The sequence below is a fragment of the Chiloscyllium punctatum genome, chromosome 10, assembly GCF_047496795.1.
Source record: "Chiloscyllium punctatum isolate Juve2018m chromosome 10, sChiPun1.3, whole genome shotgun sequence".
Lineage (NCBI taxonomy): Eukaryota > Metazoa > Chordata > Chondrichthyes > Orectolobiformes > Hemiscylliidae > Chiloscyllium > Chiloscyllium punctatum.
This window is the reverse complement of record NC_092748.1, coordinates 83,219,271-83,241,175: the sequence shown is the minus strand read 5'-3', so window position 1 is coordinate 83,241,175 and position 21,905 is coordinate 83,219,271. Positions and strand designations below refer to the sequence as shown.

General features: G+C 38.6%; 1 protein-coding gene across 13 annotated transcripts in view; it reads right to left on the bottom strand.

Annotated features, from left to right (window-relative positions):
* LOC140482350 (R3H domain-containing protein 1-like) overlaps nt 1-21,905 on the bottom strand; it is a 168,992-nt gene that overhangs the window by 88,955 nt on the left and 58,132 nt on the right. For 10 of the 13 annotated variants that reach the window (XM_072579677.1, XM_072579680.1, XM_072579690.1 and 7 more), the window contains 8 exons: nt 21,758-21,898; nt 15,075-15,183; nt 13,586-13,681; nt 10,563-10,600; nt 10,420-10,473; nt 10,066-10,292; nt 8,586-8,837; nt 3,317-3,465 (listed from right to left, as the gene is read on the bottom strand). In XM_072579677.1, coding sequence (XP_072435778.1) covers nt 3,317-3,465; nt 8,586-8,837; nt 10,066-10,292; nt 10,420-10,473; nt 10,563-10,600; nt 13,586-13,681; nt 15,075-15,183; nt 21,758-21,898 — 1,066 coding nt within the window. The remainder of the gene's footprint in view (nt 1-3,316; nt 3,466-8,585; nt 8,838-10,065; nt 10,293-10,419; nt 10,474-10,562; nt 10,601-13,585; nt 13,682-15,074; nt 15,184-21,757; nt 21,899-21,905) is intronic. The other 3 variants (XM_072579686.1, XM_072579687.1, XM_072579681.1) reach the window with 2 other exon arrangements.

Here is a 21,905-nt window from a genome sequence, read left to right as displayed (position 1 = left end):
CTGCCAAGAATTCCACAGGTTCACCATCCTCAGAAGACATTTCGCCTCACCACAGTCCAAGATGGCCTACTGCATATCCGGAGATACTGATCCATCCTTTCAGAGACCACTGCTAGGAGAATCAAATGTACCTGCATCCAGTCTGTACATTACCCTCAATTTTATATTTCAATTAGATCCCCATCAATTTTTTTCCAAATCCAATGAATAGGGGCCCAGTTGACCAAACTTCTTCTCATAACAAATCTGTCATTCCATGAATCAGTCTGATAAACTTTTGCTGCACTCACTCTATGGCAAGTATATTTTTCTTAAGCAGGAGAAAAGAACTGCACACAATAATATAGATGTGATCTCACTAAGGCCCTATACAGCTGTACTAAGATTTCCTTCCTTCTGTATCCTTTTGCTACAAAGTCTGAAACCTAACATATTATTTGCTTTCCGAACTGCTCAAAACATTTGCATGCTTGCTTTCAGTATTTGGTGTACATAGACATCTTTGCATCCTTCACACCCTTTCAATACCCTTATGGATGTGCACAGTCGACGACAATTAAACTGAATGATGGGATTATAGGCTGAATTGACCACTTCTACTTCTACACTTTAGATTGGAAGGCACGTATGAGACCTTGTGGCCCATTACCAATTCCAGCCTGCATTGTATATGCATCGACAGTCAACATATTACCACCACTCTGGGGAAGCAACATTTGGGGGAGGTGGGCAGTTCAGATTCTTGGAAATTCAATGGCTTGGCAACTGCACCAGAAGACGCTTGCTCTGCAACCCTAAGATGTTACAGGCAGGCTACATCAGTAATGAGAGAGACTTCTACACTAGTACAGGAAGATGGTCACCTTTTGGAGTTACAGCAGACTTAAGACTGTCAGAACTTTGTCGCATAAAGTGCTGGCCAGAATAAAGTTACTGATGGATCCTGGACCCAAGTAATGGGCAGTAGGTAGGGAGGTTTGGATAGGTTGGAGAATCCACTTGGGGAGGGAGAGGAGGTAAGATTTTCTGGTTTAGGACACACATGTGTAGACAGCATTCGCCAACAAAAGTTTTTAAAATGGCAAGGAGGACAGTATTTTCTCCAAATATGGGCTGACCACCCATTCACCCTCTGTAATATGGGGTCAATTAATCTTGCTCATTTTGTCACAAAGCTAGTCCTTTCTTTCTCAAAGCTGTTCTCAGGCTCAAAGATACTCTGTCCTTTATTCTTTTCAGAGGAGTAGTAAACCATTCAGAGGGGTTTGGTACAGAGATGAAAAGGTTTTTGAGAGGCCTTTTGTTTATATACAAACAGATGAGACTTCAGGCCAAAGGTGGTCATGTTTTAGATGTGACCTCTAGGATGAAAGTGGAGTGGTCAGCTCTCGAGCTGAGCAGTTTAGTTCAGTCCAGACTGGTTGGGAGTTCAATCGTGAGCTGTGTGATAACTCTCTCCTGCCCTTCTAACTTAAATCTGTAAGCATCTGACTCTTTTTTGTACTGTGCTTTAATGGGGGTTTGCTTATTGGGACTGTTGCATATATTTGGAACAGCATACTTAAGTCTAGTTTGGTGTCCCGCAGGGTTCAGTGTAGGGGCCGCAGCTGTTCACATTATATATTAATGATCTGGATGAAGGGACTGGGCGCATTCTAGCGAAGTTTGCCGATGATACAAAGTTAGGTGGACAGGCAGATAGTACTGAGGAAGTGGGGAGGCTGCAGAAGGATCTAGACAGTTTGGAGGAGTGGTCCAGGAAATGGCTGATGGAATTCAATGTGAGCAAATGCGAGGTCTTGCACTTTGGAAAAAAGAATATAAGCATGGATTACTTTCTAAACTGTGAGAAAATTCATAAAGCTAAAGTACAGAGGGATCTGGGAGTGCTAGTCGATGATTCTCTAAAGGTAAACATGCAGGTTGAGTCCGTGATTAAGAAAGCGAATGCAATGTTGTCACTTATCTCAAGGGGGTTGGAATATAAAAGCACCGTTGTGCTACTGAGACTTTATAAAGCTCTGGTTAGGCCCCATTTGGAGTACGGTGTCCAGTTTTGGTCCCCACATCTCAGGAAGGACATACTGGCACTGGAGCGTGTCCAGCGGAGATTCACACGGATGATCCCTGGAATGGAAGGTCTAACAGATAAGGAATGGCTGAGGATCCTGGGATTGTATTCGTTGGCGTTTAGAAGATTTAGGGGAGATCCAATAGAAACTTACAAGATAATACATGGCTTGGAGAGGGTGATAGCTAGGAAATGGTTTCCGTTAAGACGAGGAGACTAGGACCCGTGGACACAGCCTTAGAATTAGAGTGGGTAAATTCAGAACAGAAATGTGGAGACATTTCTTCAGCCAGAGAGTGGTGGGCCTGTGGAATTCATTGCCGCAGAGTGCAGTGGAGGCCGGGACGCTAAATGTCTTCAAGGCAGAGATTGATAAATTCTTGATGTCACAAGGAATTAAGGGCTACGGGGAGAATGCAGGTAAGTGGAGTTGAAATGCCCATCAGCCATGATTGAATGGCGGAGTAGACTCGATGGGCCGAATGGCCTTACTTCCGCTCCTATGTCTTATGGTCTTACGGATAGACGGAGATCTGTCAGGGTTCTTTATTCTATGCTTCGCGTTTCATTATGCAATTTTGTGAATACATTTTTGTCTGTTTTAAACCTGGTAATAACCTCACTAACTTACTCAGGGTAATTTTACTGTACACCTCCCGAAACAAATTGCAAAGTTATGGTCTGGGCTACCTGCTTAAGAATGTTTTAAGAATCTGGCTTAGTGCATAATAATTTTCTAAGTCCCATGATTAAATAGATAATTATATAACATTTTAATTCAAAGATATGTGCAAATCCAACTCCAAGATGGTCAAAGTTAGAATTCAAATATGATGTAACAGAATAGATTATCCTGAGGTAGAAAGCCCCAGTGACAAATTTGTTTAAAATAAAACAAAGTTCAGAACAGGAACCAGTTGTACTGCTGATGAATGTTGCTCATTCTTTTCTTTACACTAGGCACTTGCTTAGCACAAGGCTAGAAACAGCAACACAACACACATTTAATTATCCATTATCTTCCCCAAGTCCTCCCATCAATAACTTCATTTTTTGTTGACTACAAAAATTATTCTTTTTTGAGCGAACTGAAATAATTAATTATATTATTCAGCTCAAATATGACCAACTGAAGTAAAGTCAACAAAATAACAACAGTAAAATTTAGTTCAACATTAATAATTATTAATGTAGAAATTGAATTCCCACTCATACCTTTGAACTTTTAAATTACAATAAGCTAACCTGAGAAAGGATGTGATTTGCTACTTGCTGCTGTTGTGGAACAGATGGTGGTTGCTGTGCAGGACCAGCCATAGAGTTCCTTATAGTCTGCTGGGCTGGAGGTGGGTTATACACTACTGCTGTACCATCTGGATTCATAAATGGTTGCCCTGGAGGAAAAAAATTGATGTGTATCAATGGAAATTAATAAAATGCAATTTAAACTAAATTAATAAAATACGCATTTTTACTAGATTCATAAAATAAGCATTATGACATCTGAACAATTAAGATTGAAAAGCAAAGGGAGAATGGAATGCAAAGAAGGAAAGTGAAATCTAAAACTTCAGGTTGCTTAATAAGTCAAGAAGGAAAGGTATAGAAAAATTGAGGAAAAATTATGAGGGTATGGCAAATCATGACTCAGAGCGCCAGGAATACCAGGCCTAATTACATTTTCCTTTGTCAAAATAGTGAATTAATTCAGGATCACTCCAGCAGGCAAAGGTAACTAACTCACCAGGTAATTTCCTTCATACCAACATTTTCCTTAAAATGTTCTGCCATGCCATCAACTCACATAGTAGTGCAAGAAATTAATGGGCTGCTTTATCTTCAAGATGGACATAATCTGTACAGCTGCATTTCCATCTTACCCCTTCCCACCAAGCCTCTGTGGGTGTGGACCATCCTACATTATACCTTATCCTCACTCATTTGTTCAACTGCCCTGCAGTCTGAAACAGCTAATGACAGCAACACAATGCCTTTAGTTCTACTTTTACCAGCTGATCATAGAGAGAGCATCTCCATCATTGCCTCTTTGCCCACCCTTTTACGAGTAACTTTGGTGAGTCTAAGAGTGTGTCTTTGGTGCCCAACTTCCCTTCATTTGTATACTCCTTTATTTTCCATCCAAAGACATGAGGCCAGCTGCCACATGTACACTGAACACTTACCATCTATATTCTACCAAGCCTTCCATTTCATTTGTTAAATATCATGTGTACCCCTGTCAGAATCACTGTATTCTTTGCTGTTGACTCCAGTTCATCATTCCCAGCCACTGTCACAGATCCCAACCTAGCATACTGATGAACCCCACACTCAAACTTCTGATATTAAATGCTCTGCAATTCAAAGACTGTGTACTTCTACCTCTGAAATATTGCTCATTTCCGTTCCAGTCTCAACATGCCAAATGGTGTTGAATTTTTTTTGTTGTCACATGAGCCAAAGTTTCATTTCTCTACAAACTCAAAACCTTGCTCTATATATTCTATAATTTCACATGAAATCATGCTCCAGTTTCATGTGTCCTATCTAACCTCTACTTGCTCCCACAGCCAGCCAATGTCTTAAATGTGACATGTACAACCCTGTATTCAATCCATGATCCTGTTGCCCTGTCTCTAACTTCCAACAACCAAATCAATACACATTTCATTTTTATGTATCCTCCATCACTAACTCCCCAATGTTCACAGTCTAGATTAGAGTAGTGCTAGAAAAGCACAGCAGGTCAGGCAGCAGAGGAGCAGAAAAATCAACGGTTCGGGCAAAAGCTCTTCATCAGGCCTTCAATCCTGATGAAGGGCTTTTGCCCAAAACATTGGTTTCTCTGCTCCTTGGATGCTGCCTGACCTGCTGTGCTTTTCCAGCACCACTCTAATCTAGACTGATTTCCAAAATCTGCAGTCCTCACTTTTGCCCTCCCCAATGTTCACAGCCTTGCATGTGCCATGCTCCACCTTTCCATTTATCTCTTCCACAAAAACTTGTATTTTTTCCAACCTTTTGGCATTGCTAAATACCTCCTTGATAATGGCATATACTGTCTGATTAGGCAACTGTAAATTCTGTAATATAGTCTGTAGGTTAAAAGTTCTATATAAAGCAAATTGCAGTCAACAGTTCGGTCATGTTTAGTCTCATTTCAAAATTATTATTCTGAGCAATTCCTTGGAAGCAACTTATTTTCAAAACTGTTTAATAAGTTGTTTAAGGATGGTTAACAAAGTAATCTTAGCAACGATACACCAGTGAGTGTATGAAAGATTTTAAGCAAAAAGAATCAACAGGTTAGATGTGGAAACAAAGTGAAGAGTTGAGTAACATGAGACAGGCCAGGAGTGAACAGGACAAACTTAAGAGTGGACTACTTGAAAATCAGCAATGGTGTTTTATCTCAGATATATATAATACGTACAAATATTAGATGGACATGCACGATTACCAGTTAAAGAGCAAAACAAGACATTTCTCAGTAATACTATATTAGCATACAAAACAAAAGTTTTATTGGGCACACCCATTTTCATATGCTACTCAATAACAGCCAATAATTTGAAGATTTCACATACAGTCCAAAATAAGAAATATACTTAAAATGCAAGTATCATATATATTTTAAAATTCTAAGTGAAAATACACCAAAAGTATTTTAAATCCTTATAGCATAAAATTTTCAAATGTTTCAATATTAAGGTTATTACAAATGAAAATAAGTAAACTTAAATACAAATTATTGAACAACATTGAGGCAATATCCAATACATGTGCAAAACATGGTCATTGACGCAAAGGTCTGTGTTGATATCGTCCTACATTTGCATTTTATCTGAAGTACATCTTGTAAATAATGATTTAGCCAGGTCACCAGTCACTACGTCAAATATAACTGGAAAGTCTAGCAGCTCAAGTGATCGTCAATGAGGAGAATTCAAAGAACAGAGATTCAGTTTGTTTCGAATAGTAAAACTCCTGTATTTAACTTAGTGTGTAAATCTCAAAAGCACACAAAAATCAGGAAATTAGACAAAAATATTTAAACATTTAACAAACAGCCAAAGTTCATAATAGGACAAACTGCATCTGGAGGTTGCTTGTGGTGGAGGAAGAGTGTCCCATCTCTGGACCATGAGGTCCGGACAAAATTCCCACTTGCTTCAGAGGTGTACAATAACACCTCTGTACAGGTTGGTGAGGAAATAACGAAGTCAAATCCTGTTTCAGTTTAACAGAAAAATATCCATGTCTTCTTTGAAAGAAGATATTACAAACTAAATCACCCCTGTAATTTGGTAGTACTGTATGAAGAACAAAACACTTGAGATATTCCTTAGTTTACTGTAAACTGCTACAAAACATATTATTGACCTTAAAACCAACTAAAATGACCAGAACACTCATCCTATATTTAAAAAGGGAGAATTTAATCCTAATGTCAGAGCTTTCTTTTTCCCGCTGAAAAATTTGCTTTGTAAATAACCATTCTGACAAATGGTAATTTCTTTGTTTACTTCCAAACTGATGCACATTTACCTCGCACCAGTCACATATTTCAGTTTGTAATTATTATTTTCAAATATTCAGAAAAATTAAAAGTATCAGCAAAATGGGCAAATTGTGATGGGCAATAAACACCGGCCTAGCCAGCAATGTGCACATCCCATGAACGAATGCAGAAAATGTTGAGGAAAAAACAAACACTTCTGAACCCTGTCAAATTATACTGTACTTTGCTTTGTATTGTAGATATACACTGTATTGCCATAGTAATGACATATATGGCAAAAATAGTGCATTGGACATCAATGAACAAACAAAAGGAAAATCCATCTAATTACAATAAACATTACAAAATATTAAACAGCAAAAAAAAAATCAACCCCTGTCCCCAGGCAATAGGATACAATTCAATGCAACTGCGTTTTCTAAAATTATCCCACTGATTTTTAAAAAAAAAATGTTCTGTATGGCATAGCCAATATAATCTCTCTTTAAAATTAAGCACTATGCTTTCTGCAATTTCCTCGTTCATATTTATACGGGAGATCATCCTCTGAATTTTATTGTTGCATTGCTTTCCCAAGCAGAATAGCTTAGGTAGCCCATTGTTTGCAATTACAGATGCATATCTTTTGACCAGAGTTAGAAATGGTCACATTCTTTAAATACAATAATTATCTGAGCAATTCGGGAAAAAACTCAATTCTCCATTAAACCTTAAATTTGAAGTGCATGTCAAATAAGTTCAATCAACTATTGTGCGTTAACTTTGTCCCTTCCCAAAATGCAGAAACAGTCCCATGATTATATTTGATGGCAACTTAATTCATTAAAGCTCTGATCACTAGATGTTCCATCTGTTTATAAAATCACCATTAAGTAGTGACTGTATTGTCACTTCAATGTAATAAAGTCTTTCCAAATAAGGTTATCAAACAAAAAGGTTATCAAGCCACATCAGGAAATGTTAGGGGGATGATCCAAGACCAGTTAAAGAGGCAACTTTAAGTAGCCTCTTTAAACAGGAAGAGTGAAACAGAGGTGGAGAGCTTTAGAGAGGAAATCCCAGTGCTTTGGGCCATACCAGTTGAGGTTATTGATTTAACACAGGAATGCTCAAAAGGCCAGAATTGGAAAAGTTCAGATATCTTGCAGGGTTACAGGTTCAGACCATGAAGGGATTTGTAAACATAGAATTTTTACAGCAAGATATGGCTTACTCAATGGTGGTAGATTACAGTACTTGGTTCAAGTGAAAACACAGACAACATTAGACCTTTGTAGAGCCTGGGAGATAACATCTGCAGTGCAATTCTGACTTTAAGATATACATTGCACAGAGGATGGTTCAGGCAGCAGATAAGCTGAGACAAGAGTGAACTTTCATGGCATTAGGAGATAGAAACATCAGTTGCGATGGTATGGCGTGCAGCCAAATGCTCAGTTGGAGTCATATATGAAACATAGGCTGCGAAGTCTGCTTCAGCCTTAGACAGCTGCCAGAGAAGAACTCCATCTCTCTGGGAAAAGAGTTGATGATGAGGACTGAAATCAATGGCTTGGGTATTCCAAACATTTGAAGAAAATGTGTGCTTATTGATTACTGGTTATTAAACAAACAGTCTGATAATTGAGAGATAATGGAGGAGTGAAGTAGTGTGGTGGTGAAGTATTCACAACCAATGAGCAGAAAAGCTATTCTTGACATAGTGAAAGACATGAGAATTTTTCTAAAGAAAGTTTAAAAATTGATAAGTGAAGTAATTACTTATTTTAAAGATTAAAATTGAACAACTTTTAAAAGCATACATGACACAGAAAATTGTAAATTTACAAATGGAACTTAATTCAACTTATTTTTGAGGAAATATCTAAAATTATTACATAAGTTTCCAGGATCACTAATGACCTGAACAACATCTTTATTAAAATAGCAAGGTTTTGCAGAGTAAATTCCAATTACAAACATTTCAAATAAATCCCAGCACTGGATACCAACCTGTTTGAGGGTTCACGAGAATACTGCCAGGTGGTATGCCTGCAGCTTCCAAGGGAAGCAAAAAGAAGCTAGTGCTAGTAGGAATCACTTGCCCACTCATGCCACCATCAAAGGAAAGAGAATTACTAGTGTTGACAGCTGAATAGACGGCTGGCACACCATGAGTCTGGCTCATAGCTGTAACTGGAAGAGGTTGATGGGTGCGAGAGAGGGAACCCGTGGATGACCCTACACTACTAGAAGACTCTGAACCTGGGAAAGGAGTAATGAAAAATCTTTATCTAGAGACAGAAACATCATGCCTTTTTCCTTTCTACACATCACGATGAATTGTCTTCAAACATGCACAATGTTAGGAAAATTAGCAAACCCCCATTGACTCTAACATGTTAAATTATTACAGCATAAAGTAACAATAATTTAACCAAGCAAACTCTTATTTCTTATATAACTGTACAGCTACAGCATGCAGACTTAATATATGAATGCATAAGCTTCAAAAGTAATAGTAAAAGCAGCCCCCAATGAATAGGTCAGCCAACACTTCTTCCAGTGATTTTGCATTTCTGTCTAGTTGCAGTCATCGCAGCGCAAAAAAGTTTGGTTTTTAAATACACAAAATAAAGCAAACAATCCGTGTAATATATGAACACAACAATTCACCAAGAAAGAGAAAAGCAAGCTCTTGGCACAGACCAAGTTATAAAAGCAGACATTATTTTGAATACAACAAAAACAAAGGGTTAACACAAATTAATGTAGGCTAGGATATCCTCAAATAAAGATAAGAATGATTAAGTTTGACAAGGAATACAGAAAGTTTTAAAACAATTAACAGGTTAACTAAATTGCACATAAATATTCAATGAACCAGATATTCCTGGACTATGTGAACATGAACTGTGCAGATTTGTTTGGATTTTTCTGGAACCGCAGCCCACATTACTTTGGATAACCAAAAGATGTTTAAAACAGTATAGCACTAATTAGTCAAAAAAGTCAAAAGAATAATTATTTAGAAATGACTGACTGACTCCTCAATAATTTAGTATTTAAATACACTTGATGCACTCCTAAGCCATATAGACAAGTTAGTTCCAGATTGACCACTAGTCTGTATGGAAGTCGCTCATCTCAGTCAGGGAATCATTGGGATGCCAAGAGTGGCTTTAGTGCCCCTGAGCTCAGGAAAGCAAATATCACTTTACCAATAAAGATCACTCTGCAGTAGTCGCGAAATACAATTGCCGGTGAATACTCAGGACAAGTTGGATCCAGCTGCAGCATTCTCCTTCATTGGAGGATGTGCAAGCAAACATTTATCTCAAATATGAATAAATGGTCAATTTGATGAGGTACTTAAGGGCTGATCAGAAAAGTGATGAGAAATATTAAGTTGATTTGACACTCAAAGCCAGCATTTGCCAAACTAGTACTTTACTGTGATTGTGTAATGTTGTGTATAATAATAATAATGTACCTGCTTTTGAAAGCCTGCCTGTACTTTTGCTGCTACCAGAGCTATCACCTCTTGCCAGTACAGAAATTCCACTAAAGCTGCTAGCTTTTGTCATTGCTGGTTTCAGATTGCGGTTTGAGCTATCTGAGTCTGTACTGCTCCATGGACGTGGCTCTGACCACTTCAGCTCATTTTCAGTACTGCTCTGCCGACTATTGGAGGATCTCCCAGTTCCATCCTTATTTCCTCTGCAACATACAAAATAAAGTTAACATTTATCTTAATTTTACAAGACTTCAAAAAGTAAATAATGAATGAATTCAGAGTACACAATCATACAAACAAATGTTCTAATTAGAACAAGCTTTCCTGTACCTAAATATTTGTCGTCTTTGTTGTGTGCTATTAGCAGCTTCTTCTTCGTGAAGTCTGTTGATGTTAATAGGAGATTTCAGAGTATATTATAAAACACCATGAAATCCTAATCAATTAAACTATCCATTCAAATCATCACCCACCTTTTATCTGTAAAGTAATTATCCTGGGAAAATGATAACTGAAACAAAAACAAATTTTTAGTTACATCAACAAAACTAGTAAAAAAAAGATAAAACATGATATTTTTACACCACTAAGATGAAACTAACAATCATTGGTACAAAAATTAAATACTCTACACTCCATTTTCTGTACATAGTGGATTATTTAAGGACAAGCCAATGTGATCAGCAAATTGTGTACATGTTATGCCAATTCTAATATACCCAAAAAGAAATTTGCAATAATGCATTAATTTGAACAAAATCAATAACAAGTGCAAAAATAGCAATATTCAAGTTGTTTTTAACTTGGCTACAAATGATCAGAGTATGAACTTCTTTGATTGATAAGAAGTTTTATAACATCAAGTTCAGCACTTAGAAATTAATGTTTGAAAGATTTTGCTCTAACATGTCAATGAAAGATGACCAAATTGAAATGTTCAAGAAAATGAAGAGTCTTCATAGATGGAGAGCGCTGCTGCTTCCCCAGGCTCAGGAACAAAGGGGAACAAGTCTGATTTGGGTGGGGTTCAGGTACATAGATCTTTCAAATGCTACAAATAGGTGCAGAAAGTAACCAGGAAAGCCAATGGAATGCTGGACATTATATTGAGAGGAGTTGAATACAAGGATGCACAAGTTATACTGCAGTTACACAAAACCGGGGTTAAACCCCACTTGCAGTACTGACAGATGATCTGGGACCCATACAGTAGGAAGGATATATTGGCCTTGGTGGGAGTACAACATGGGTTTACAACAATGATACCTGGACTTCAGGGGTTACATTTTGAGGATAGATTATTCAAATTAGAGTCTCAGAGTCACACAGCACAGAAACAGACCTTTCAGTCCAACTTGTCCATGCCGAAGTTTCCCAAACGAAACTAGTCCCACTTGCCTGCGTTTTGCCCATATTAGTCTAAACCTTTCCTTTTCATGTATCCAAATGTGTTTCAAATGTTCTAACTGTATCTGTATCCACCACTTCCTCTGGCTGTTCGTTCGATACATGAACGTGTGACAATATTGCCCCTCAGGTCCCTTTTGTATCTTTCCCCTTAAAAATATGCTCAAATCAGGACTGTTTTCTCTAGAATGTAGAAGGTTAAGTGATTTGATCAAAATTTTCAAGCTTTTAACAGGTAAAGACAAAAATAAAAACTATTTCCATAGGCTGGGGCTTCTAGATCTAGGGGCCACAGTCTGAGAATAACAGCGAGATCATTCAGGAGAGCAGTTGGGAAGCATTTATATACACAAAGGATGGTAGAAGTTGGAACTCTCTTCCACAAATAACAATGGATTGTAGATCAGGTGCTAACATTAAAATTGAGATAGATACATTTTTGATAAGCAACAGGTATTAAGGGATACTGGCCAAAAGCAGATATACAGAGTCAGGGCACAGATCAGCCATGATCTCACTGTGTGGTGGAACAGACTTGAGGGCCATAATGGCCAACTCCTATTTTTATGTCCTGATGAACAAGGGCCTGATCATTTAGGACCAACGTAATGAAAAATTTCTTAATTCAAAAGATTGCAAATCGTCAGAATTCTTGAACACAGTGGGTTGTGGATGCATCACCATTGACTATATTTAAGTCTGGGATAAACAGATTTCTAGGTAAGGGATATGGGTCGCAGGCAGGAAAGTAGAGTTGAGTTCAAGATCACCATTATCATATCTGCTGGGCTATGATGGGCTATATAGTTCCCCATGCCTGCTATGTTCCTTTCATTCTTGGTATACAATAAAAATCAGTAGTAGACATCCAGCAAAAGCATCCAGTATAAAGACACATTTTGTGGACTGCACAATTTTTCAACAGTAATTTTGAAGCATTTGAAAACTCCATATTGAAGCCATATATTAAGTGTGGGGAAAAACAAACAAAAATCTATAGCGAAGATGAGATCTACACTGTAATGAGATCATACCATAACTGCTGTTAACTCTTTGGCTTCCTATCCCTCTGAGATGAGCAATATGCCTATAATGCTCTGCACTGAGCTCAAAATAAAGTTAAAAAAGTATAGATCTGAGAAGAGCATTTTGGAAAAAATATTTAGCTTTTAAACAACTTGCATATCTTAAAAATAAACTTTTTCAAAGACTAATTTATTTTTGCTTTCCACTGAATAGTAAAAATGTTCCGAATTCCAATGGTAGGGTCATTATAATATTCTATTTCAAAAGCTTTTATTTAATTTGGACTGCTTTTATGATGATGTTTGGTGCTCTGAAAGTGTTTTTACACAAGTGCGATGTAGGGAAAATTCATGTTTAAAAAAGTGCTTAAAAGTGCTTCAGTCCTATATGCCATCTGTCAGAAGCATTATTTACATTGCCGTTTCAAACACTCTGCTCAAGGACACAGCTTTCTATCATTTACCAGAGCTTCATACCTATTTTTTAATATGTGACAGTGGCAAAGCTTATAAAAAGCACAACATCAGAATTGTGGCTGAGACTCTAAAGTACCCATCTCAAATTTAGCAAACATGCAAAGTCCTGTCAAACACTTTTACAAGAGCACCTGAACATGATCACTAATCTGCTCTGCATAGGACTTCAGATTTGTGGCCATCTAATACTGTCAGCAACCAATCTTTGTTAAGCTGATAAAACAAAATTGACTGAATAAAATGTACCCATCACCATTCTGCTGACTTCTCATTTACATACTTCCTGCTCAAAGAGCTTGAATTTTATCCAGGCCTTTCCTCTAGATAGGTGACAACTGATTATATTTACAAGGGTCTATGGAACAGCATTCCATAGCGTACAGCAAGTCTCCACAAAAATTTCCTAGTCATGACTACCATGCAACTTTCAGTTTACTAATGTATCGTTTACTCTGAAATCTCCACAACCAAATCAATCAAGTTCAATGCCTTCCAGATTTTCAACTACTTATACGAAGCTTGTAACATCTATTTGCACATCCAATTTAAAACCAGATATTTACTCCTCTTTCCCACCCTATACTTACATCTTGAGAAAATATCCTATCTCTGACCCGCTGATATTCCTCTTCCCTCTCCTCTATTGATTTGCTTCTTCTATCATCCCGCAATCTGATACGTATCTGGAAATTTTGAACACAGCGTCTTCTTAGGAGATTGAAATATTTCAAAGTAAAAAAAAAATTTAATTGAAGCTTTAACAATATCAAAAATATAGATATTTTTGAAAACAAATTCCAAAAAAAGCTTTTGGAATTTAATTTGTCCATATTAGTACTGCTACACCCTTTCTAAGAAAGGTGCTTTCCCAAGTATAAATTTTCATTTTCCCGAGGCAATTTGTGCTTCTATCACAATTGCCTTGACTAATTCCAGATGTTCCCAATTTTGCCTTACATTTCCAGGAGGCAGTTTTAAGTGATTAATTTGAAACAAATAACCTGTTTAACATAGGAGTCTCTTAGACTTGATTACTATGAAATATTCCAGTACCACCTGTGAACAATCTCTTGGTTAGGAGAAATGCTTACAATTTTCGAATGATCATTCCTAGGCTGAACTGAAAGTAAACTATGGAACCAAGTTTTAAACTGATCAATCTGCTGGTTAGCATTCGCTCAAAAAAAAACTCATGAAGAATACAAACTTGGGCAGTCTTTAAATCATTCATTGTTGTGCTAAACAGTCATTTGATTACTCAAAAAAGGTATCCCCATTTAATAACTTGTCAATGATTACCATGTACAAAAACCTGACATCATGGTAAACCCAGCATTTGCTAATGCCCAAACAGCAACATTCTTGAAATACTTTTGCTGTTCTTCTCTTCAGAGTGTCAAATAATGCTTACTACAGTGATCATATAGGACTTGATGCACGTGACATCTGTATACACACACACACACACAAAAAGCATTGTGAACAAAAGATTACCTGAGAAAAAACAAAATAAATTCTTCACTAAATTCAATGATTTCATTGAATTTAAACAATCTACTGAAAAAAATATAGTCCGCAAGCTTTCAACAACTGAATTATATTATTAAAAGATGACTCCAGAGCATGGTGCACACGCCTGAACAAATACACGATCTGAACTAAGTTATTATCCAAAGCAATAGCATGAATTTAACTTAATCCTTCCAATTGATTTATTAAAATTTCAGCTCCATAAAACTTCCAGTCTAAAAAGAGTACAAAAAATTTTGAAATACTAATTATTGACATCATTTTATTAACAGAATATAAAAAAAAGTAATGTTACACTTGGTAATTTGATAAAAACACTCCAAGATGCCTGGTGTTTTGCAACTGCGTGTGAACTAGTCTAGTAATGTCTCAATGCACCATTCTCAATGACAATAATGGTTTCAAATACTCGACAAATTCCATGATATTAAACTAGAATATATCTGCTGCTTCAGAAAGAAATGCAATATGTAAAACAAATAGCAATACAACAAATCTTCTGAAACAGAGATGAAATCCAAGACTGCACTCAAATTAAGCACTTACTTGGTTATCATCTTTGTCAATGCTGGAGTTATCTCGTTTTAAGATATATCGCTTCTGAAAATCATCACTTGCATCATCTTTTATATGTTCACAAAACTTCTGGTCAGGTCTACAAGGAAACAAAATTGAACCATGACTAGAATAATGCAAATTACATATTTCTAAGTCATCAATGCAGGCAGTATGAAATCCAAACATTCTACTGTTCTCCTGGTCTTGAGACTGAAAACAGACATTCTGCACAAAATTTCGAAAATTATCTCAAAGTACACCACAATAATTTTTCCATTTCTTGATTCAAATCAACTTGGTCAGTCTCCTGAGAAAAAAAAAAGTCAGAAGTGTTCTCTTTTTCACATCTGCTTCTTTTGCAAATTACTTCAAATCTGTGCTTATTTTTACAAGTGGGAGTAGTTTATTTCTATCCGCTCTGCCCCATACCCTTCAAGATTTTCAAAACTTCTATCAAGACTCAGAGACTTCTCTTCCAAGAAAAACAGTCACATTTCCAATCTACCTTCATTATTGTGTTGCCATTCTCAGAAACCACTTTAGCACAGGTTAAACAAGCACCTTAAACAAGTTCATTATGACATCCTTGCTCTGGTCTTATGCTATTATTTAATAAAGCTGAAAGATACTATATGCATTAACTGCTCTCTCCACTTGTTCTGTTCTATTGCCTTCAATGTCTCAAAGTTGTTTTCGGTGTACCAATTTACTGTGATATATTCAGTTTAAATAGGTATGAATGCTAGAGTTTAAGCACACTTGCAGAATTTGATGCAAATTTGGGATTCCTTCCTTCAAACAGGGAAGGCATCACAAATTATTTTCGATTTGCATTTTGCAATTATGGACAAATTTTCATGGCTATAGAATGGAATAAATGAAACCTTAATTGTACAAGTATTAATTAGACATTTGGCACAAGGTGTACTCATTTTTGTACATCTTTAACACCACAAGTAAGATTTGCAAAATCTTGGTATGCAATGAAAACAAGAACCAGTTTCATAAAGATAAATGAAGAAAAATTACGTATTGCCACCAAGAGAGGAGTAGACAGCATGCTTAATGTTAACCTCTGCACAACTTGCTTCAACCATGCGTAGAATATTTTCAATATTGCTAATAATTACTCTGTGTTACATTGTTAATGCCATCATGCAATGCCATGTCAAATCCTTCATCATCGTTCCTGCCATTTCCTATGCAGGTCCACCAAGTCAGGTTTGTTGCTGTCACAAAACAAACATACCGAGTTATCAATATCCTCTATGATAATAGAACATTATCCCTCCTTTAAGTCACTCCAGACTGACATGGTTGAGTACTTCACATCTCTCCAATATTTGTCCTGTTGCCTAAACCAAAGAGATTTGCTTTGCTTAATTTCAAGCTAACATATTTAATTACTTGTAGCAACTTTCCATTCACAACTTAATCCCTTTGGAATCCCAGAGCAATCTATCCTGCATCCTTCGTATTCTTTATCCAAAGGCTGCGAACTTGATGATACCTCCACATGGAACAACATGCCACAAATACAAGGATGTTTCCTGTTGCCACAATTCTGGTCTCGCCTACAGCCTTGGTTTTCAGAATTGCCTGACATGCGGTCTTGCAATAAACTGCAAATCACTCGAACAAAACTTTGGGAATATCAAAGCTATAGCTTTAAATTTCCATCCCAACTGAAAACTGCATTTTGAAAATCAATTCAAATTGGTTACTGCCCTCTACCTTACACTAAAGCAGTTTGCAACTTTGGTGCAATAGCTCAGCTGAACATATAGAATCCCGAGTGTGGAAGCAGGCCATTTGGCTCGAGCTCACATCAACCTTCTGAACAGCATTCCTCCCAGACTCATCCCCTCCCTATCCTATCCCTGCATTTACCATGACTAATGCACCTGCCTAGCACATCTGTGAACACAATGGGCAATTTAGAATAGCCAATCATCACCTGCACGTCTTTGTTTGTGACGCCAACAGCATGGGTTCAATTCCCATCACCGATTTGAGGTCACCATGAAGGGTTCTCCTTCTTAACCTCTTCCCTCACCTGAGGTTTGGTGACTCTCAGGTTAAATCACCACCAGTCGCTGCTCTCTCTCATGAGAGAGCAGCACTTATAGTATGGTAAGACAATGGCAACACAACAACAGGTCTATGGGAGGAAACCAGAGCACTGAGGATATCCATACAGACACTGGGAGAATGTGCAAACTCCACACAGTGGGCTCAAGGGTGGAATTGAACCCAGACCCTGACACCATGAGACAGCAGTGCTAACCAATGAGCAAATGTTGCCCTATTTAACTTCAACTCCATAAACATTTCCATTCCCAAAATCACAGCCATATTTCTCATTCTCTTTTCTGTTCATTCACAGAATGTGGGTGTTGCTGGCTCGGCCAGCATGCTATCATTCATCATCAAGAACTGCATGGTGGTTCAGTGGTTCGCACTGCTACCTCTCAGCGCCAGGGTCCCAGGTTCAATTCCAGCCTTGGGCGACTGTCTATGTAGAGTTTGCACATTCTTCCAGTTTCTGTGTGGGTTTCCTCCAGGTACTCTGGTTTCGTCCCACATTCCAAAGATGTGCAGGTCAGATGAATTGGCGATGCTAAATTGCCCATCATTGCTAGGTGCAATAGTCAGAGGGGGTAGGTTACTCTTCAGAGGGTCGGTGTGGACTTGTTGGGCTGAAGGGTCTGTTTCCACACTGTAGGGAATCTAATCTAACTGCAGGTCTGAAGTCATGTCGGTCAGACCGCAGATTCATTTCCCTGAAGGGTATCAGTGGAACACTTGGGCTTTTCTGACAATTGATAAGTCATCATTTGACTCTTAATTCAAATTCCATCACCTGCCATCGCGAGATTTGAACTCTGGCCTCTGAATCAATCATCGTGCAATAACTACATTCAACCATGATTATCCCTTATCCAATATTCTTGTTCTGCTGATCTACAAAAGATCCTACACCCTTATTACTCAAATTTACAATAAAATCTTACATTTGACAGGCCCACCAGCCCTACAACTCAGCTCTCAGGTGCAATCTACTGCGGAGACCGATTTCATGCATCTTACCTCTCCCTTTGTGCCATTTCGGGCAAGAATCATGCAGGCCATATGAAAATATGAATTCAGTGCAGGAGTCGGCCATTCAGCTCCACTAACCTGCACTGCTGTTCAACAAGATCATGATTATTCTGATTGTGACATCAACTCTGCATTCCTATCTACCCCAAAAACCAGAGATTCTTGGCTCACAAGACAGGCACTGGATTAGTGGTGCTGGAAGAGCACAGCAGTTCAGGCAGCATCTAACGAGCAGCGAAATCAACGTTTCGGGCAAAAGCCCTTCATCAGGAATAAAGGCAATGAGCCTGAAGCATGGAGAGATAAGCTAGAGGAGGGTGGGGGTGGGGAGAGAGTAGCATAGAGTACAATGGGTGAGTGGGGGAGGAGATGAAGGTGATAGGTCAAGGAGGAGAGGGTGGAGTGGATAGGTGGAAAAGATGATAGGCAGGTCGGACAAGTCAAGGAGGCAGTAACTGAGCTGGAAGTTTGAAACTAGGATGAGGTGGGGGAAGGGGAAATGAGGAAGCTGTTGAAGTCCACATTGATGCCCTGGGGTTGAAGTATTCCGAGGCGGAAGATGAGGCGTTCTTCCTCCAGGCGTCTGGTGGTGAGGGAGCGGAGGTGAAGGTGGCCCAGGACCTCCATGTCCTCGGCAGAGTGGGAGGGGGAGTTGAAATGTTGGGCCACGGGGCGGTTTGGTTGATTGGTGCGGGTGTCTCGGAGATGTTCCCTAAAGCGCTCTGCTAGGAGGCGCCCAGTCTCCCCAATGTAGAGGAGACCGCATCGGGAGCAACGGATACAATAAATGATATTGGTGGATGTGCAGGTGAAACTTTGATGGATGTGGAAGGCTCCTTTAGGGCCTTGGATAGAGGTGAGGGAGGAGGTGTGGGCACAGGTTTTACAGTTCCTGCGGTGGCAGGGGAAAGTGCCAGAATGGGAGGGTGGGTCGTAGGGGGGTGTTCATTTCCCCTTCCCCCACCCCATCCTAGTTTCAAACTTCCAGCTCAGTTACTGCCTCCTTGACTTGTCCGACCTGCCTATCTTCTTTTCTACCTATCCACTCCACCCTCTCCTCCTTGACCTATCACCTTCATCTCCTCCCCCACTCACCCATTGTACTCTATGCTACTCTCTCCCCACCCCCACCCTCCTCTAGCTTATCTCTCCATGCTTCAGGCTCATTGCCTTTATTCCTGATGAAGGGCTTTTGCCCGAAACGTTGATTTCGCTGCTCGTTGGATGCTGCCTGAACTGCTGTGCTCTTCCAGCACCACTAATCCAGTATTTGATTTTCAGCATCTGCAGTCATTGTTTTACCTAACAAGACAGGCAACCTACAGCTTCCCTGAAAATATTCAATGACCACATCGTCACTGCTCTCGAGGGAAGAAAGTTTCAAAGACTCAAAAGAATTCTCATTTTTAGCTTAAAATTCTCATTCCTGACTCAAACCTTGTGCCCTACTTGCAGTCTTTCCAATAAAGGGAAACATCCTATTCTGTAACCACACTATCAAGTGCTCTCAGAACCTTATATCTCAACTAAAATCACCTCGTTCCTCTAAATGCCAATAGAAGAAAGATATAACTTGTCCAATCTTTCCTTATAAAAGGTAATCCACCATATTCCAGGCATCAGCTGGGGCAGTATAGTGGCTTAGTGGTTAGCACTACTGCCTCACAGCGCCAGGGACCTGTATTCGATTCCAGGCTAGGGCAACTGTCTGTGTGGAGTTTGCACATTCTCACCCTGTCTGCGTGGGTTTTCTGTGGGTATTCTGGTTTCCTCCCACAATCCAAAGATGTGCAGGTCAGGTGAAATTGCCCATAGGTATTAGGTGCATTAGTCAGAGTTAAATATAAGTTAAGGGAATGGGTCTGGGTGGGTTGCTCTTTGGAGGGCCAGTGTGGACCTGTTGGGCCAAATGGCCTGTTTCCATCCTGTCGGGATTCTAATCTAATCTTTTCTGAACTGCGTCCTTAGAACATTACCAAAGAAATAGAGCAGGAGTCGGCCATCTAGCCCATCAAGCCTGGTCTGCCATTCAACAAGACCACGGCTGAGATTTTTGTGGACTTTGTTCCACTTGCCTGTCTGCTTACCATAGCACCCAATTGCTTTACTGTTCAAAAATCTATCTTTGCCTTAAAAAGCATTCAACAAGGTAGCTTCAACTATTTCACTGCGCAGGAGATTCCACAGATTCACAGCCCTTTGAGTGAAGAAATTCCAACTCCACTCAATCCTAACTCTGCTCCCCCTTATTTTGAGGCTATATCCCCTAAATCTAGTTTTACTCGCCAATGAAAGTAGCCTCCTGTTTCTATATTATCCATTCCCTTCATATGTTACTCTAAGATTCCTCCTCATTCTTCTAAATTTGAGTCATTATAGTGCCACTCTTTTCAATGTCTCATTAGGCAACCTTTTCAATTCCAAAATTAATCTTGTAAACCTCCTGTGTACCGCCTCCAGTGTCAATACATCCTCCACTAAAATGGTACACTGTATTCCACATTTGGTCTCACCAACACCTTGTCAACTGCAGTAGAGCATCCCTACTTGCGTATTCCATTCACTTTCCAATAAACATCATATTTCATTCTAAGTCACTTGCTGTGATTCATGTACTGGCGACCCCAAATCCCACTCCACCAGCTGTTGAGCAATCTCTACTTAAATAAAATGTGGTTTTTCTATTCTACCTACTAAAGTGGGCATTGACATTTTTTACATTACATTCTAGATTTTGAGTTTTTGCCTGTTCATTTAATCTTTAATCCCTTTATAGATTACGGTCTTCTTCACAACTTAATTTCCTACTTATCATTGTATCATCAGCATATTTAGTAATAGTTTCAGTTCCTTCATCCAAATTATTTCTGCAGATTGTCAATAAGTGAGGCTCAGCACCAATCCCTGTTGCACATCATTATCACATCCTGCCAACACAACCCATTTATGCTCATCCTCTGCTTCCTATTTGCCAAGCAATTCTCTATCTACGCTAATTCATCTCCTATACTATGGGTTCTTATTGTTCAAAGGAGCCATAGATGTGATACTTTGTTAAGTGCCTTCTGAATATCTGAAAATTGTACATCCATCGATTTAACCTCAAAAGAACTCCAATGAATTAATCAAGTATGATTTTCATTTCACAAAATCATGTTGAATCTGCTTGACTGAATTAACAATAACTTGCTTAATAATAGATTCTGGCACTTTCTCCCTTACAAATGTTAGGCTAACTGGTCTATAAGCATCCTGCTTTTTCTCTCCCTCCTTTCTTGAATTGCAGAGGACTTCTGCAGAATTTAGTGAGTTTTGGAAAACTAAATACAAGGCAATCATCTCAGCCGCCATTTCTTTTAATACCCTAAGGTGAAGCCCGTCAGCCCCAGGAATCTGTCAGATTTCAGTTCTTTTCAATTTTCTCAGTTTCCTTTTCTGGTGATGATTTGTTAAAGTTCCTCACTCTTAATACCAGCATCCAATTCAACGCTCAAGTGAATATTTATGAAAACAAATCAAATTATTAACTCAATTATAAATAAAACCATTTCAGTAGTTAAATCACTTACATTCTTGTGTTGCTAGTTTTGTTTATGATCACAGCTTTTCCTGTTTGGTCAACATTATGATCCAAGCCAAAGTATGCAGCCACTCTGTGCAACAACATCCTATGATAGGAGGTCATTGGAGGAAACTTCCTATATTGAATACTAAAGA